At 38.2% G+C, this 19,139-nt stretch overlaps 1 protein-coding gene across 5 annotated transcripts in view; it reads left to right on the top strand.

Moving 5' to 3' along the window:
* PTPN13 (protein tyrosine phosphatase non-receptor type 13) overlaps window positions 1-19,139 on the top strand; it is a 109,354-nt gene that overhangs the window by 66,023 nt on the left and 24,192 nt on the right. For 4 of the 5 annotated variants that reach the window (XM_079306478.1, XM_079306475.1, XM_079306476.1 and 1 more), the window contains exons 10-22: window positions 4,680-4,899; window positions 5,839-5,913; window positions 6,023-6,197; window positions 6,404-6,557; window positions 6,692-6,830; window positions 7,243-7,395; window positions 8,740-8,922; window positions 9,896-10,058; window positions 13,209-13,632; window positions 13,800-13,897; window positions 15,719-15,775; window positions 17,110-17,202; window positions 18,495-18,602. In XM_079306478.1, the coding sequence (XP_079162604.1) occupies window positions 4,680-4,899; window positions 5,839-5,913; window positions 6,023-6,197; window positions 6,404-6,557; window positions 6,692-6,830; window positions 7,243-7,395; window positions 8,740-8,922; window positions 9,896-10,058; window positions 13,209-13,632; window positions 13,800-13,897; window positions 15,719-15,775; window positions 17,110-17,202; window positions 18,495-18,602 (2,042 nt within the window). Of the gene's footprint in view, window positions 1-1,825; window positions 2,017-4,679; window positions 4,900-5,838; window positions 5,914-6,022; window positions 6,198-6,403; window positions 6,558-6,691; window positions 6,831-7,242; window positions 7,396-8,739; window positions 8,923-9,895; window positions 10,059-13,208; window positions 13,633-13,799; window positions 13,898-15,718; window positions 15,776-17,109; window positions 17,203-18,494; window positions 18,603-19,139 lie in introns of those variants that run through there. The other variant, XM_079306479.1, reaches the window with a different exon arrangement.

A 19,139-nucleotide genomic window follows, 5' to 3' on the forward strand; every position in this document is an offset into this window, starting at 1 on the left:
AATATGATATCTGTGTAATGTGTTAGTGGTGTCCACACAGCTGTGGGAATCCAGCTTGTCCTCACATAGTGTATGTGCTTTGGCAGACTTCTAAGGGTTACTGGTTTATATTCTGTGTAACCCTGTTCAAGAACTGTACATTTTTACTTTGTGCTTCCTGCTGTCTTAGCACCACATGAAAATGGCAAATCAGATTATTGCCACTGTATGTACAGAAACAATATGTAGCTTTCTTAACTTATTTGCCTCTTTTTTTGTATTTTGGTGAAAGCTGCTAAGTCAACCTTCATTCTGCTTTGCCTTTAACTCAGGAAATTGCCCGTTCAGCACCGTAGTTATGCTTCCAAATAAACCAGCAGTAATTTGTGGATGCTGATAGAGAACTTTTGTTTCTATTTACAAAGTATTTCAGAAACAGAAAGTAGTATGTGGTATGTAAATGAGTCACATTGTAAATGAGTCATTGTTGTAAATGAATCGAGTCTATTATGCAAGTGAAAATGCTGAGGTAAAGCAGAACATAGTTTCTCATGGTTTGTTTCACATTATTTTATATTACTCTGTTAAGACTGGTACCTTTAATGGATGTAATTTGTATATGTGTGAAATCTAGAAGGAAAATATGTTTTGCAAGCACAGCATAGACTTACCTGTTGTACTTAGCAACAGAATGAATTTTACATGTATGTGACTATATAGTATTTTTTACTTCTTTTTAATCTCCCGTTTCCTTGACCTCCACTCTGATAGCACTGCACTTGCACAAAAATGTCATGGTAGGGTACCACAGGTAGTTAGTTACTGATTTTCATAACTGTTCACCCATTTTTATAGGGGATTTTTAAAAATCTAACTACTAGACAGTACATATATCCAAGATGAAAAAAATAAGGCTGCCAGCTAGTTCTACTAGCTTTTTTTGCAGAGCTACTGAGAAACAGGACAGCAACCACAAGCAGAATTCAGTCCTGTAATAATACTTAGATTATACCTCTGTTAATAATATGAGCTGAATAGAAAATAATGTGCTCTCTCTATCTTACTACAGCAGTTCCTAAAATATTCCAACGCTAACAAGTGTAAAAGGAATTCCATCCAAGTTGGTAGTTAGTTAAATTAGGGATTTCCAAGGGGCTAACTTAATATTTTTATCCAGGACATTGCAGGTTGCTACTTTAAAATGTCCTGTGTTGCAATACACCACGGCTTTTGTAACTTCAGAAACCTCAGGTCTCAAAGCAAAACTGGTGATAACAAGTAGTTCCAAGGAGCAGGATCTCAGGGTTTACATGCTTTGGCTGGCCATTTGATTCCAGGCTTTGGGGAAGTATATGCAACTTAATCCATTAGTTAAATTCCATCAGCTCTTGGGAGCACATTTCAGTGTCTCTCTAGCATTCAAGAGTTACCATCAATACATCTTATTTTTGCTGCTCCTGTGACATATTCTAAGTATGTATAATTATCCACAGAATTATCCTGATAAAACTGAGTTGTAAATCAAATAAGAGGATTTGGATTTGAGGGAGATTTCTTTTAGAAGATGCAGCAAAGCTGTTCAGAGTTACCAGAAGGGGCAGCTTGTGCTGTTTGGGTGGGCTGGCCTGTTGTTAAATTAGCAGAAGCCATAGATATTCAGTATTACCCTTCTCATGGTCTGTGACTGTTGTTATCCTTTATGCTTCTTGGAATGCATTCCTTGTGGCAATGGCTTGTGTCTTGTTTCCTCTCTTCTTCTGGTATTCCTTGTTTTTTCCAGTTTTTCTTTTGTTTTCTTTTTCTTCCTTTACTATTTCTTCCTTTTTCTCTCTAGGAGCAGCAGCTGACATGGATCTCTTCCTTCTGTTGCCTTTTCCTTCCAGTAGATTTCAATTCCATATCCTCCCCACCTTACCAAAAGGCATCCATCTTTCTCAGTCTATTCCTGACCTTCCCACTGCACTAATCATTAGGGAATGCCTACCTGCTTCCCTTCTTCCAACTTCCTTCTCTGATCCAATACCTGCTAATTTCTTGGTAAGTACACCAGGTGAAGAGAGAATTCACTTCCCTTTTTCTTTTCAAGTGTCAGCCTTCCAGGTTTGTGCCCTCCTACCATCTGCAGGTTAATAAGCAGCTGTGGGATTCTGGTTTGCAGTCAGACACTGGTGAAAATACAGAGTAGCAGCCAAGTATTTGTCTGATGAAGCACCACACAAAACACATTTCTGTGATGCTATCTGTTAGGAATGTAATTTAGATTTTTTTTTTCCTTTCCCAGTAATAACACTTGCATATTCAGAACTTCACAAACGAGCTCTCCTGTACATTTCAGCAGTATTTCCTTTTCTGTAGGAGAGATGCATTCCTTGTCTGGGAACCTAAAGACTGAATCATGTTACTGCCTATAAAAACTGGCAGTCTGACCACAGTTAATTTTGCTGACCCAGGATGGTGAAACATGCAGATTTATGTTTGGTGATAGTGCTTATCTACTAAGACAGGAAAAAATTTAAACATTTAGGTTTTTGAGCTTCCTCCATGGGCACCCTTCACCCAGCCCAATTTTCAGAGAAATTAGTACATGTCAATAGAGATGATGAAACCAAGCTAATAACAAAAACTTCTCATTGTTCCTGTTGCACAGGGCTGTATGTTTTTAAAAAGGCAAGACATTTTTCTGTAGTAGGTGTTTTCACAGTAGCAAGTTTATAGATAGAGCCAGCTGCAACATGTCTTTTTCAAATGTCTTTGATAATTCATAGATATTTATGTTCAGAAAGTGTTTGTTTTTATTTCAGAGCCCATCCTTAGACCTTGATCTGAAGGCTGCTTGTGGGTGTATTTAACTTAGGGTTTTGTCAATATTCCCGTATATGTCAATCCTAACAAGTTTCCTCATGGTGAAAAGCTAAGCATGTGCATGTGTTGGCAGGTCTGAAGCCTTTTCTCATTTCTTTGTCCTTTTGGGTGCATGTTTTTCAGTCTTTTGTAGAAAAAAAAAAAAAAAAAAAACAGAAGAGGGAGAAGGGAAAAACTGCTGTGAAAGCCCTGCACAAAGGAAAGGATAATGGGCTTACATTAATACATTTGTTCCATAACTACTCTATATCTTTCTTGACATTCCCTTTGAGGAACTTTAGCACTGTTCTCTTCTTATATTTAGCTCTTCTTATTTTAAGGCTGGTTTTGTATGCTAACCAATGACACTTGAGTATTAAAAGTATTGATATTTGTTAGTAATGTTGTAAAAAGATGAAAGTAAAATTTGAAATTACATCCTCCAGCTTAGCATAGACAAGTGCACTGTCTTGGACAGGTGCATTTTTCTCCTAGTTTATTAACAGATTAGTCACTCATCAAACATATCTTTAAGTCCTCCTAGGAAATAGCTGTATAAATTCAAAGTATTTTATTGAAGTCTGTGTATTACCTTACTACAAAGGGCCCTGTGTCACCCAGTGCAGGATTGCTCCATATTTATGTATAGTTCTAAACATGACTCCAATGATACACAGGCTTCTAAAACATTTGGGTTTTTTTTCATGAAAGCTTTTTTCATGGGTTTTTTTCATGAAAGCCACCTTAGTTTTCCCTGTCCATTTTTGTTTAAGAATTTCCTCTATATAATTATGTTAACAAGGGGAGAATATTGCTTTTTCTTGGTTTAGGATTTCTAGAGAAGGATCAATTGGTTTTCATTTAGTTCAGGATTTTAAGGTGTTGTTCTGTAAGCATGGGACAGAGAGAAATTGGGAGTGGAAGTTGGTTTTATTTTTATTGGATTTCTCAGTTGTTCACGTTTTCTAACCAGTCATTTTATTTTTTAAATAAAAAATGGCTTTTGTTTACCCAAGGAGGATGTGAATTTCTTTCCTCATGTAAAGAATAAGACTAATAGGATGTTTGGGATCAATACTTGCAGAAAAGAAATTGCAGATATGTCACTGTGGTTTTTTTAAATACTGATTCATTTTTTTGTTTGTTTTTCTCATTTTTTCCTTCAGATCATAAATTTAGACTCTAATTTAATCATTGGCGTGACTGTATATCAGCCAGGCCATTCCTGGGAATTAAAAAAAAAAGGAACTATTTTCAGCAAAATAAGATGATGGAAACATTAGTGTATGATATTTAATATATAGGATGTTTTTACATAAACATTTTTATATAAATATTTCAAGCTATACTACTTCTCAGGAGAAAATCAGGGAATAAATCAGGCCACACAAACAGAAAGTGTTGAAGCAATATTTACTTAGAGAAAGTACACTTATTTCTGATTTTTCTTTAATGACATGTTTCTGACCATGCCTTTTTCACAGCCCCCACATGAATACAAAAATTAAGATATTTGCAAAGTATTAATGCTTTTCTTCCTATTGCACATTTATAGATCTTGCACTGATTCACTTGGTTTTAGTGTTGAGCATTTTTTCAGAGTGCAGCTGAGCCTTTATTTTCCTATGAAAAAGTGAGGCAGCTCTGCAGGCAGCTGCAGAAACCTGGTGTGTTTGCTTATTTTCCACAGGGATGGATTGCTGTGCAGAGGTAACCTCCTGGCTGCTGGATAAGTGTGTTCAATGTGGTATTTGATGATGGGTGTTTGTGCTTAGTGTTTCCACTTGAGGATGTGCTTAAAGCAGCAGAATGTCTTGGGCATCCCTGCTAATCTGTCACCCCCTCTGACTGTCCCACAGGCAGCACGAAGCACCATTTGAAGGCAAGCTAATAAGTCAAGAAGTGATGCTGAAGCGCCAGGAAGAAGAAATGATGCAACTGCAAGCTAGGATGGCTCTGAGGCAGTCCCGGCCCAACCTCTACCCAGGGGATGCAATTAGATCCTCAATGCTTGACATCACCAGAGACCCACTGAGGGAAATAGCCCTGGAAACAGCCATGACACAAAGAAAACTGAGGGTAATGTCCTGAGCTCAGGTGAACTCGATTTCATTGAAACTGAGCTGTGTCTTGACTGAAACTCTTGTATGTGGGATTCATAAACCAGGTCCTGTAATAAACAGTCATCAGCAGATGAAATACCAGGTGTGTGCTCCTGGCCTACTTTCACAGGGTAAAACTTCTGAGATTTTGTGGCATTAGTGGGTACAGAGCCTAAAGTGGCATCAAGAGATGCTAAAACAGACAAGGCTCGACAATTGCATCAATTAAACAGTGTAGCATCCTAACAAAGGTAAGGCATAGGTTTTCTCCTCTATTCTGTGGTGTTTTCAGCCACTTCATTTGCATTTCTCCTTGTGGAATGTGGACATGCCCCACCAGCTTGTGGTTATTAATTGAACAAGCTGGGAAGGTAAAGAGAGAAAGGATTAATTTGGCTCATAAATTCACCCAAATCCCTGTGCAAATCCTCTTTGCTTTCCCAGCTGTCTTGGTATGTGGATGAAATATAGAATTATACACAAAGAGAGAGACAGAGGTATATAGGTAAAGCGTGTCTGATGTGTAGAACAGATGATGGTTTGATGCCCTCTGCTGCTACTTTTCATGAACTGGATTTTTTTTTTTTTTTTTTTTTAAGTGAGGATGGGAAAACTTGAAATAAGACTCAGGAACTTGCTGCCCTAATACCTGCCCTAATATCTGTCTCCAGTCCATCACATTAAGATGAGTTAGTTCATGTAGGCTTTAGCTAACCAGGTTGGTTCCCCTCTCTGTCCCCCAGCCCTTAAGTGGTTTCTGAGAAGATATTCTACATATAGTACAGAGTAGGTAGCAGGCAATTGCCAAGTTTTAGCCTCTGGGCCCTCTTTTGCATTTGCAGGGCAGGAGTTAACTGTGCCCCAGCCTGTTGTTCCAGCAGCACAGTGTTCATTCATACTCTTTTGTGATTTGCAGAATTTCTTTGGCCCCGAGTTTGTGAAAATGACGATTGAGCCATTCATCTCCTTGGATCTACCAAAGTCTATCCTGGTAAGAAAGGGGCTGTTCAGGCATCTGTGGCAGGGGAAGTATGTTAAACCAATATATGTGTTTTTATCACAAGTGTGAATGTTGAGAGATTTCATTTCACAAAATGCAGACTAAGAAAGGCAAGAGTGATGACACCAGGAGAAAAGTAAATGTGATGCTTCTGAGTGGGCAGAAGCTGGAGCTGACCTGTGATACCAAAACGATATGTAAAGATGTCTTTGATATGGTTGTTGCCCATATTGGCTTGGTGGAGCATCACTTCTTTGGATTGGCTACTTTAAGAGGTAAGAATAACTGCTAAAGTGTTTCTTCTGCCCCTATTCAGTATTCCCTTTAAGAGATATAGTGCTTATAAAGTCATTGTTAGTCAGTGGAAAGCTTTGCTGTTCAATGCCCAATTTCAGAGTTATAAATCTTTATTCTCCATCTGGTGCAAATATTTGATCTTCATGCTTTTTACCCTTGTACTTCTGTTTAATGTTTGTGGCAGACAATGAGTTTTTCTTCGTGGATCCTGACATAAAGCTAAGTAAAGTAGCTCCAGAAGGATGGAAGGAAGAACCAAAGAAGAAGAACAAGCCTCCTGTCAACTTCACTCTGTTTTTTCGCATAAAGTTTTTTGTGGACGATGTCAGTCTCATACAGTGAGTGTATGAAATTTTTTTATAGCCCCTTAAACCCTAAATTTATGGACAGAAATTGAGTATTAATCAGTACTGGAGTACCAAAGGTGGTGTGTGGGATTTTATCATGATTTTGTTTTATATTCCTGTTCTAGGCACACGCTGACATGTCACCAATACTACCTGCAGTTGAGGAAGGACATCCTAGAAGACAGGATGCACTGTGATGATGAGACAGCCTTGTTATTAGCATCCCTAGCTCTCCAAGCTGAGTATGGAGATTACCAGGCAGAGGTACATCATCAATTTCACCTTTGATCTTGTTGAGCTGTGATCTTGCTGCTTCATTAAAGACTGGACTGTGGTCTGCCACATGAGCTCTGCAGCTTTGCTCCAGACTGGAAGCTCAGCTGATATGCAGATGTTCCTCCTGTCTAGCACAGTTAGTTGCAGAATTCAGTGCAAGATCTGGGTGGTAAAACCTTTTTTTTTGTAGAGGAAGTAGAGTCAGACTTGAATATGGAGAAACTGATATGAAATTAAGCTGTAGGTCAAGATGGAGATTGAGATTCCCTCCCCTTACTCAGAATCTTATGATCCTCTGAGTTGTAATGTACAGTTGTTTGTATAAATGAATGTTTGTGCTTCAGTTGTGTTCATAGGGAAGTATATGGAGGTGCCATCACAAAAATGTTTTGTGTTGCAGGTGCATGGCTTGTCCTATTTCAGACTAGAACACTATGTCCCAGCAAGAGTGATGGAGAAACTGGATCTGTCCTACATCAAGGAAGAGCTGCCAAAACTGCACAGCACTTACGTGGGTGCCTCTGAAAAAGAGACAGAGTTAGAATTTCTGAAGGTAAGTGAGCAGCAGTTGACTTCCTTCATCTGTGGTTTAAGAATTCCCTTGTTGGAATATGAGTGCATGGACTTCTAGTGAAAGCACAGTAAAACAACTCAGGCTCTGAATAACACTGTAAGGAAGAAAGCTGAAAAGATTTTGTCCAAAAGACACATCATAACAAGCCAAAAGAAATCGTAACAGATGGGAAATTCTCTCATTTTTTCCAATCAGTGGTCTTAGCTCAAGCTAGCTAAAAGCAATTATTGATCCTGTGTTTGCTCTAAAGGAAGCTGTGTTTATAAGGCAGCACACCCTGTATTCCCCATGTCTTTTGTACTTTCTGTAGAGGGGAAAAAAGCCCATAAATTACAAAAGAAATTGTTACAGCTCATGCTGTGTATGATGCTTGATATGAAGCAGTCCAGAAGCACTGCCAAGGAGAATTTTGTTCAGGTTCTATGTAAGATGATAGGAAAGGCATTATCCACGGATATATCTGGATTGTTCTAAAAGGATCCATTGAGAAATCTAATTATGGTGTTTGCTTGTGGGATAATAATCAGGTTCTTCCTTGATCAAAATGAGTTCAGGGAGCAAAGGATTGTGTTGAAACACCAAATAACCATTACACTGTAATTCCACAGCTGCACTACAGTTCTGCTGTCTCTGAGTATGTGGTAGAAGAGGCACGCAGCTGACTTTGTCCATTCCAAGTCTGTTGCTCATTTTACAGAAGTGTTCTTGTAACTTAGCCACAGAGAGCAATGTAGGGGACATGATCCTAGCTAAAACCTAGCCTGGGGTAGAGGTGTGGTGGGGAGAGCAGTTAAATTCCCTTGTTTGATTCATTCCATCAGTCCCTTACACCAGCCTTGGAGAGACAATAGAGATGAATAACTGGGAGTGCAAAGTGAAGCTGCATATGATACCTTAACATGATCACAGAATTGCAGTGTTAATTTAATTCTGATTTTATAAAATGTGTGAAGAACAAGTTCATCTGTCTAGTTACAGTTCCTTGCTAACAGCTGCTTTGTGCAAGTTTGATTTGCTCACATGTGTTCTCTAATTGTGCTTTCCCTGTTTGATTTTAATAAGCATTGGGTTCATCTGCTGTAGTCTGGCAGGTCAAGAGGTACTACCAAGTCTTAAAACCCTCAGCTGTGTCTGTCATAATAGCTGTAAACTATAAGTGGAATCACCAGGCAGTGAGGATTATTTTTGCTAAAATCCATATATGTATGTGAACACTTGAAAACATTTATAGAGAGATATATAATATTCATATAGTGGTATGAAAACTTGTAATGGACTTAAATTCATACTCATAGAAGTTTCATTGCATTGATCTGTGTGCAGTTGTGTCAGAGGCTCACAGAATATGGGGTTCACCTTCATCATGTGCTGCCTGAGAAGAAATCCCAAACAGGAATCCTTCTGGGAGTGTGCTGCAAAGGAGTTGTCATTTTTGAAGTTCACAATGGTGCCCGTACCCCTGTACTGCGCTTCCCGTGGAGAGAGACAAAGAAAATATCCTTTAGTGTAAGTTGGTCTCTTTTCCCTCTGTGTGCACACATCTACATTTGTGTCTCCAGTTACTCTGAGTTTTTTGTTGGTTATTTTTGCAAATTAAGCTGCTGCTTTATGGCACAATCTGACTGTGTTTTGTGTAGCTGTGGTATTATGGGATTGAAATAGGAGTTTTCATGTTTTAAAATGTGTTTTTTTCCTTGTATGGACAAGCATAGTGAAGGAGTACCAGACTGAGAATCTTGCATTAGAGAACTGGGTACAGGCAAATGCCAGCACTCAGTATAATTAGGAGAGTCACCTGTGTTGCTTTTGAGTTATATTTCCAAGAGCAGTTAAGTTAAATGATAACAGGCTGACACTTGATCTGGACAACACCAGCCAACTTGAGTGGGTACACCATAATCTGGTGATCATGTGTCAGTTTTTAATGAGGCATTGAGCTTCAAATGCTTATCTTTATATAAGTATTGGAAACAGCACTTCTAATTCTGTCTGATGCCTTATTGAAAAGCTACAGCCTATTTCATCCGTGAGGTGGTTTTAACTAGAATGAATAAATTCAAGTTTAAAAATTACTGAAACGATAAGTTCAAGGCCTAGAACATTAACTGAGAAATTTGATAATTAGATCAGCATTTAGTTATTTTTCTCTTAAATGGCAGCATCCCTTGTGACTTCCTCAGGGGCATTTGAAAACCCTATCCTGCAAAATGTAATAGTTCTGGTTGTCATTACTCAGCACTAACAGTAACAGAGACAGATTAAATAATAATAAAGCACCTTCTCATCTAGCCCAGGAGTAGCTTTAAAGAGCTACTTTATAAATCTCACATTACCTCCTATTTCAATAGAAATCTCTCCCATCAGTGCATTTTACTTCAGGAAAGTTTGAATGCTGTACTGTGCACAAGCAAATACAGAATTCTTTGTAGGCTTAAAGAAATAATTTGTCTTTGACTTTTTTTCTTTCTTCATTGTGTAGAAGAAGAAAATAACTTTGCAGAACACATCAGATGGCATCAAGCATGCCTTTCAGACTGACAACAGTAAGACTTGCCAGTACCTTTTGCATCTCTGCTCTTCACAGCATAAGTTCCAGCTACAGATGAGAACCAGGCAGAGCAACCAAGACACTCAGGACATTGGTAAGGACTGTGATGCTCTGTTAGTTTATAGATTAGCAATCTATATATATTTTTGTAAATAGAAAAACAACTGGAGGTTCAGTAATTCTGCTGAGTGCTGTCTGTGTGTAGATCTACATTTGGAGGGTTTATAGTATGAAGAGACTAGTTTTGATTTTGCTTAAGGGGTAGGAAAGGAGTTGGGAGAACAGGGAAAAGCTGACAGCAGCTCCTAAATTAAAAGGAATCTAAAAACAGGTCACTAATAGTACTTCCCTCTTTCATTAAAGGCTTTTGCCTTTTCTTTCAGAGATCTTGAAGATATTTCAATAACAGCACTTTTACCTTTTGCTTTCTGTGAAAGGGATTGCTTTGATAATGTGGAATTAATAGTGTGATCATGGGAGTGCAAACAAAATAGGGAGCACTCCATGATGCTCCATCTCTAAATTGTGGGTACAGCTGTCTTTATTCCACATAATGTTGTGTGGACCTGGTAAGCAACTGATGCTAATCAGTTTTCTTCATAATTCCAATTTCCTTCATAATTTGTGTGCATAATAAAAAATATTAAGATGTTCTTTTTAGATAGGAAATATTAATTGGACAATGTAATCATTGAAAAACCCCTCTGTATGAATTTCTTCACTGTTTGGAGCAGAGCTCACTTGGCTGGCTGGCCTCCAGCATGGTCTGGAAGTGCTCTTTTGGTCAGTCTGCCTGCTCATGCTTTCTTTGTTCCCTGTTATCTGTCTACATTCCAGTTGCTGTTAATCCAGACTTACCACTAGTGTAGCTGGGATGAAGTTTGAACCCATTGCTGTGAATACTGTGATCTCTAATTAAAAAAAAAAAAAAAAAAAAAAAAGAGGAGGGATAGGAGTGGGAAAAGCCATGTGGCAACTATCCAGCCTTTTTTCTCTTCTGTTGTGATCAGCCAACTTCAGGCAAAGAAATAAAACCAAGTGACTTAAAGGCTTTGTACCATTCTCTGATTTAGAGTTTACTTATCCTGAATTGCAGAGAAAAGCAATACAGGGAGGGCTTTCTTGGCTAGGCAAACTTGGTCGCTCTTAACAGGTGGAGTATTTGTTCTGCTGTGGGAGTCTGGAAAACAATAGTTTGCTTCTGTGCAGTGCAGATCACTTGGAAATCAGAGGTCCCAGATTTCACCAATCACTTGTAATCAGAAGCAAACAAATCAGCATTATGGTTAACTCCAGCACACTGATTATTAAAAGTAAAAACAATTTAAAAAAAAAACTGCTATTGTCCTAACTTTACTAAATCTGAATTGAGCCCTTAATATGTCAATGAAAGCTGGTAGTTGGAAGCACTTAGCAAAATAGTAAAGAAAGTGACATATATAACAGTAAATAAAAGGGCATATGGAAAAACAAAACAAAAAAATGGAATGAGGCTTAAGTCAATCTTACAGATGAGTTTTGAGCACATGAGAATTTTCAGTTACAGGATTGGCAGAAAGTTTGAAAATTCTAATGCCTATATAATATAGTTAATTTTGTGAAAGTATTCATCTGAAGTCCATAGAAATTCTATTTGGTGTTCTCAGAGGGTAAATACAATGTCAAGAGAAGAGACCTCAGCATATTTTCTTAGGGTCCTTTCCCATGATGGGAACCGAGCAAGAGCAGGTGCCATTGATCCCTTCTGTCAGTCAGGGAATTGGGATTTGTGGATTTCTGGTTTGATTGGGCAAAATCATTCTTTAGCTTTTCCAGTCTGGTGGCTGTGACTAGAAGAGGTGCTGGGTGTGGATATGGAAGTAGTAGTTGTATACTAATTCACCTGATGAAAGGACAGAAAAACATACCTTCACAACTAATTCTTCACCATCTCTATGCCTATTACAGAGGAAGCTCAAATTACTGTAGCAGTTACTTCCTGCCTGAGGTATTGGAGGCAGTGGAGTCTTTTGGAATGGCAGAACTGAGGCTGCATTTGTCAAATACACTCTTTGCTAAATGCAATGGTTTGTTTACCATTAAACCTAATCTGATGTATACCAAAAAGTAGCATTATCCCTTTGAGTTACAATGCAGCTTCCAAAGACAGCTTGTTTCCTACATGCTTGTAGGGTTAAGAAAACCCACTGGTTAACCCTAAATCAGAAATACATATGCAGTTGAGGATTGCTTTTCCTGAGACTTCCCTGTGAACTGACTCCAAGACATCAGTGAAGTTTATGAAGGGTTCAGGTGGCCTGATTTCCTTTAAAGTGTCTATCCAGCCAACCAGCTGCCACAGCTTGTCGAGTTCCTGTGTGAGAGCCAAGCCACAGGAACTTACCTGCCAGCCTTAGGAGGCAGGCAGGGTAATAGAAAGGAGCCCTGCTCAGCTTTGCTCTGAGTTAAGAGGGGTTTAGGCTAAGATGATCATGAGTTTGCTTTCAGCTAAGAACATCCACCCAGACAGTTCCCACGACTCAGCTGACAGTAATTTAATTATAGTCCAAGACCTGTTCCTCACTGCTGCTTAAGGGAATCCTTGCTAATGAGTCAAAAAGTCTGGCAAACCCCAGTCAACACTTTGTGTTTTATGCTAGGATGTTTGTGGCAGGGGAGGTCCTTAAGGGCACCTGAGTGGGCTGGTGCCCTGTAACTGGGCAGAGATGCTGCCAAGCCCTCGTGGCCTTGCAGCTGTACTGTAAGTATGAAGGGGCTCATGCCAAGAAAACAAAGCAATGCACAGATTGAAGTTTGGTAGCATCTGATAGTGGGGAGAGGGGGAGCCCTAATTGTTCCAATCCTGGAAAAGGCTTTTATGAGCAGATTAAAGGAAGTGTAGTCTTCCAGGTCACTTGACTTGAGGATATTATTTGTTTTGCAGAAGGAGTTGATGTGCCTGTCTATAAGGCACAGCAGCCTGACAGGCAATATGAGTCTTCACACTAATAAGAGGATAAATATTCTGTGGTTTTGGACTTTGGGTTACTGTAGAGTCATGAACTCCAAACTTTGCTTCCTGAGCAAACTCTGTGGTTGGTGTTCATATATCTCTGATGATGGTATATACTGCTAAGCATCTTGAGAAAATACATTTTGTGTTAGTTGGCTGTTTAAAAAGCATACTTTACACAAGGTGGTCACACTAGCTCTACTGGATAACTTCAGTTGTTTGGGTTTTGTTTTGTTTTTTAAATTTCCACAGAAAGGGCTTCATTTAGGAGCCTGAACCTTCATGCAGACTCTGTGAAAGGCTTCAACATGGGCCGAGCCATCAGCACTGGCAGCCTGGCCAGCAGCACTCTGAACAGACTCGCTGTTCGACCCCTGTCTGTCCAAGCAGAGATCCTTAAGAGACTGTCCTGCTCTGAGCTCTCACTCTTCCAGCCACTTCCTGGCTCTGCAAGGGACAAGAACGAGAAGAGTCCATGGGAGGAGAGACCCAGAGTTATGAGCAAGTCATTTCATGATCTGAGTCAGAGTCACATCTCCGTTTACCCCCCGAGGAAAAACGTTATTACTGCTTTGGACTCTTCCCCCAAAAAAATAGAAGACATAATGGGAAGGGTCTTTCAGCAAATGCCAAAATTTGATACTGGATCAGCAACGGGAGCATTAAAACTGAACAAGTAAGAGTCTCTCTGACCACCCTGCAGTATCTTTGTGTACAGTCAATGTACATTTTGCATCAGTTTTGATTTATTATTCATGCCATTATTTTATTACATTGATCCTTCCCTCTCCCAACTTCCTCTTCCCTCTGTCTGGTTCCCCTTCTCTCCTTCTCCCCTTTAAGTTCAAAATCTCATGCAGGTTTAAGTAGAAGCCCTGAAAGAAAGAAAAATGAATCAGACTCATCATCCATTGAAGATACCGGTCAAGCCTATGTTGTAGGTCAGCATGCAAAAAATAATATTACTGTGTTTACTACTAACCTCTAAAATTGTTTTGGGTGTAATGTTTTGATATATTTATTAACTGATGGTAATATTCTGATTTGAATGTGGGAGCAGAGTATCACATGTTAAAGCAATTCAAGCCATTATTGCAGTGAATCCAAAAAAATCCTCCTTTGGTCAGCACCAGTCTGTACACAGGGGGGTAAAGTAAAAGCTGTAGCAGAAAACAGCTTCCAGGTTGTCACTTCAGGGTGCCATTTGGTTGTATGGATCTTTTAATAATTTGCTAGTCTTCACAATCTGTTTGTGAAGGCTGAACTTTTCTAGTGTTTTCTGTGGAAAGGATGTAGGGAGTGTTTTTTTGGAAGTGACTGTTCAGCGTCAGCTGGGTATTGGCCTCTAAGTAGTAACTCCACATTTTGGAGGGTTTTTTTTCTTTTATTTTTTGAGGGTTTTTTTTAGTTCAGATATAATAAAATTTAGTTAAATTTTTTTGCAGTACACTGGGTGTTTCACAAAAACACTTTTGTAGTGAGGTAAGCCAGACATACTTACTCCATTTTCTTGGCAAGGATTGGAGTACATACAAGTAGTCTTACTATTGACTAAAAGAGAGAATTCACATTAAAAACAAAAACATTCAGAGCAGCTAAATAGACTTTAACACTGGGCTATTGAACATGAATTTTGATTATCTACATATTACCAGTTTCTGGTTCTATAAGGTTCCCTGTTATAACAACAGAAATACAATGACTGAAATATTTGCAGCCTTAGCTACTTGTTGGCTTTACTGTAGTTACAGGACATCAGAAAAAGTGGAAGATGGTTAAGTTTCTGGGGAGGGGGGGGTCATCATAAACAAACCAAGAAAAGCAAACAAAGCAGAGTGTGATATCCCACATCTGCCCCCAGTGCACTTGAAACCAGGACTGACTTGAGAATGCATTTTCAGTTCTGAGAGCAAAAATGCTGAAGAGTGATATGGGGCATGCAGGTTCTGTAGTGACTGCTTGCAGCCACTTACCCTGTGCCCTTAGTTTTACAGTTAATATGATCATGTGCTTCCCATAATCTTCTGGGCAGCAGTTCTGGTGAGAGTTCAGTTACATGTCAGAAAGTGCTGCTGGATCACACTGCCTGTGCTGAGGGACATAGGCTCTTGGCATGGTGAAACACATCAGATGAAACTTTGGGGGTTTTAGATTTGGAAAAGGCAAGGGCTGCTTTCTTAAAAAGCTTGAATTGTCTTCCCTCATTTACTTTCATATATTGGTACACTTATTATTTTACCCTCTTTAAAGTAGGGCCATATTTTCCTGGCTGTGATAATTTCAAAGAAAATATGATTCTATATGCAAATGATTTTCAATAGAAGTAGTTCAAATTGCTTGTTACTGCAGCAGCTTATTTATTTCTTTACCAAATCTTGCAAGAGTCCTCTTGTGTTGATTTCTTAGGTTCAGCATATTCATTATCCAATATGGTTAGAAAATTTAGTCTTTTCCATTGCTTATGATCCATTACTCTTATCTGAAGTTAACCATGGTCATTAAGGCCAAACCTCTGTCCTTCCTTGAATTCATTGCCTTTGCATGAGCTATCATCTATCTGAACCTTAAACTACAATTAGAGTACATGAGTAATTTGGATTTGATAATACAAACCTAGTTTTACATTTATTAATTTTTAAAAGAAGTAGTTTGGTATTGTGAACAAGAGCATGTGAACTGTGTAAAGTCTGAAATAATTCTTGGCAGCTCCTGTATTCAAAAAGAATAGATAATAGTGTCTAATACTTCCATGCATGTCACAGGTGTTAGCATGAATACTTCAGAAAATCTTCTGTCATCAGCAGCACTAAAAGAGAGTGGTAAGTTGATAAGTAATTAATTCAATCAGTTTGTCACTTGCAAAAGCTTCACTGTTCCACCTGCCCTATGTCTTTGGTATTCTTAAGTGCCTCTGCCAGTTAGCTAGATAGGACTTTTCCTAAATGCAACTCCTAGTATTTCTTTTGGATTGCTTCTTGGGGAAGATTTAGACATCTGTGTGTAATATTTTTCAAATATGAATAATGTATGTTTAATTTGGGACTTGAAGGGTGCTTGGTGCTCGAAGGACTTGAATGACCTACCAGATCATGCTCTTGAAAGCTCATTTCCCTTAGTTAGGAGGTTACTGGTTCTGTGTTTTCTTTTTTAGTTCTTTCACTCTCTAGGCTTGATGTGGTTTTATGGGGGAAAAAACTCCTTTTCTGGGTGATGTGCAGTCTGCTGTACTCCCCTGCATAACTTGTTCTCTCCTTGTACCAGTGTGTGGAGCTCATTAGGTTTCTGCAGCTGTGGGTTGCCTCTTCCACTTAGGGCAAAAGTATCCCAGGCACTCCTGGACCAAATGAATGTCTTCTCTAGGAAGAAAGTCCATGAGTTCAGACTTGCAAGCATGTTGGTGTTTCCTAAAGTTTCAGGAGATTGGGCTTATTTATTTGTATTTTGTTTTATTTGCTTGTGGGTGGGTTTTGTTTGGGTTTTTTTTTCTGTTAGTGTTTGTTTGTGGTTTGTTTTTTTCTTCACCAAATTATTTTCCTTGAGTCTCTTAAATGCCTGGGCCTACTTTAGCCTGATGGGAAGCCTTAGGTGTCAGAGTTCTATTGTGAGAATGCTCAAATTTTAGAAGAGGTGGAGTCAGCAGCCTGTGGAGTTGCAAATGAGGAAGTAAATTTAAACAAGAGAAGTTTTAGTAGGTGTTTCTGATTTTGGTTGATTTTTAATGAAGAAACACCATTAAGAGAACTCATTGACTAACCTTTGAGTAACTTTATGTAATGACTCTCAGTTTCAATTTTACCAATGTGTTTGTATCCTCCCTAATATGAGAAGAGCACACAGAGATTTAAATATTTTCCTCAACTGAGACTAATGAAGTTGAAGATTATAGGACTCAATTATGTTGTTATTCCATAAGACTGTGCTAGCTGCTTTTCTTAGCTGGAGTAAAAGATTTTTAGCTGCTGAAGATGCAAGTGGGTTAGAAGATTTGTGGAGATTTTTCTGTCTTTGGTCATGGCTTAGAAGATGAAAGTTGGACCCACTAGATCAAAACAGCTTTTCAAGTTAGAGAAGTAACATTTTTTAATGGAAAAGAACTTTAAAGTAAACTTAAAGAGTTGAGATAGTGTCTGATCATGAAATGTTGGCTTTACAGTTGACTCTCTTCAAACAACACAGAACAGAGTTGCCACACCAGAGAGAGAGATCACTTTGGTGAACTTGAAAAAGGATGACAAGTTTGGCTTAGGTAAGTGGCTTTAAAATTGCTGTTGACATGTGTTTCTAGAAGCCAAAAACAAAATAAAGTTTTCTGGTCTGTACTTAAGCATTTATTGTAGCATTAAGTAAAGCAGTACAGGCAGTAGCTGGATTTTGGAAGCATTTTAAATATGCTTTCTGGGATATTAAGCAAGTCTGTTTTTGAGCTTTTCCATATTGTAAATGTAGGATAATATTTATATCTAATCATCCTAGAAGTTGGCCTTTAAAGTTTCTCTGTGCTCAGCATAGAAATTTGTTTCTGTGGAACCATACAGCTTTGAGCTGTGAGAAATGCTTTAAATTAATGCTTTAAAAAAAAAAAAAAAAGGCACAGCATTATGTGCTAATTGTGGAGTGTTTGCCTATCCTGTAATATCAGATGGAACACTGATTTGAAGTTTAAAGAGCCTGGCAGATGAGATATTTGCATTACATTCCTTCTTCTACCACTGAGTTTTTTCATAAACCCACATAATTTTTCCCCATATGAGTGAATTGGAAGAATTGGGTGTCATTATTGTGCTTTAGGAAGACTCTCTAAAGTGTCCTTAAGGACATGGTTCTGTCATTCAAAATCAGACTGTAGTATAAATTTGAGAGGGGAAAAAAGCCTACAAGACAGTAATACTTAGTGTTTACACTGCACAGTAATGTACAAGTTGAGCAAAAAGGAAAAAAAAAATCAAAGAAATGTACTATTTCTCTTCTTTCTTCCCCATGCAATTTATGGTACTTTGCTGTTTTAGCTAGAATATAGAACACCTGATATCTTCTACTTCGTTGGTTTTTTTTCCCTCTGGAACATTTGTCCCAGGTTTACATGGTAGAGTGAACAGAACTAGATTAGAAGCCTCAAAATAAAACAGGGAGATTGAAAACTCAGATGTTAAGATCAGGGTCAAACTTCTATGTGAAACATCGAACAATGGAGAAAAACAGAAATTTTTATGTGATAGAAAACAAATTTTATCTGCTCAGCAAATATACATTTCATGTCATCTGTTTGTGTGTTTCTCTTGCCAGAGTTGTCTTCTGTAGCCTTTGCTGGAGTATCCTGAACAGACAGACAGTCTAAATCAATTGCTTAAAATAAGAGTATGCAATAAACTTCATCAAAAAGCTTTGCTGTTTGTTTCCATGTAGGTTTAAATTCGAGGTGTCTGATTTTTTTTACTTTACATTTATTAGAATGACTAAGTTTTTGTTCTAAAATACAGACTTGTGTTAAATTACATGGTGATCACTGACATTTTTCCTGCTTTGGACATTTTTTTGTAGGTTTTCAAATAGTTGGTGGGGAGAAGACAGGAAAACTTGATCTGGGAATTTTTATTCATTCAGTTATTCCTGGAGGGCCAGCTGATTTGGAAGGAACTCTAAAACCAGGTGAATAGTGCAAAATTCCATCTATGGCTCTGGGTATCACAGTTCTTTACAATAGTGACCTTCAGTTACCTTCCAGATAATTTCTGAAAACTAGTGATACTTCTTTGTTAAACTATACATAAACAACAATCATACAAATCAATGTAAAAATTATAAAGCTTGAAGTAGCAGAAAATTGAAGTTACATATAAAGATAAGGACTTTATTTTTCATTGTTTGTCTTGCAGATGCATTTTAATTTAAAGTTTTTAAAATTCAGTATCCCTACTTTAATTTTTGAAAAAAGTGAAATGGAACCACATATTATAACAATAACTTTAGTGGGGGAGGAGGAAAAAAATGTATTTTCATTTCCTTTTCATTTTAGGTCATCTCTTGAACTGAATTGCATGTTGCTCATTTAACTTCTGATTTCTGCTTTTTCTTTTCTTTTTTTTACAGCAAAAGAGAAGGTAGAAATCATAATATGTAAAGATTTGGCATGTTTAAAAAGGGGAAATATAAGCAGTTTGTGTGATTTTGGGTTTGGTGCTTTTT

This window comes from Erithacus rubecula (genome assembly GCF_903797595.1).
Source record: "Erithacus rubecula genome assembly, chromosome: 5".
Lineage (NCBI taxonomy): Eukaryota > Metazoa > Chordata > Aves > Passeriformes > Muscicapidae > Erithacus > Erithacus rubecula.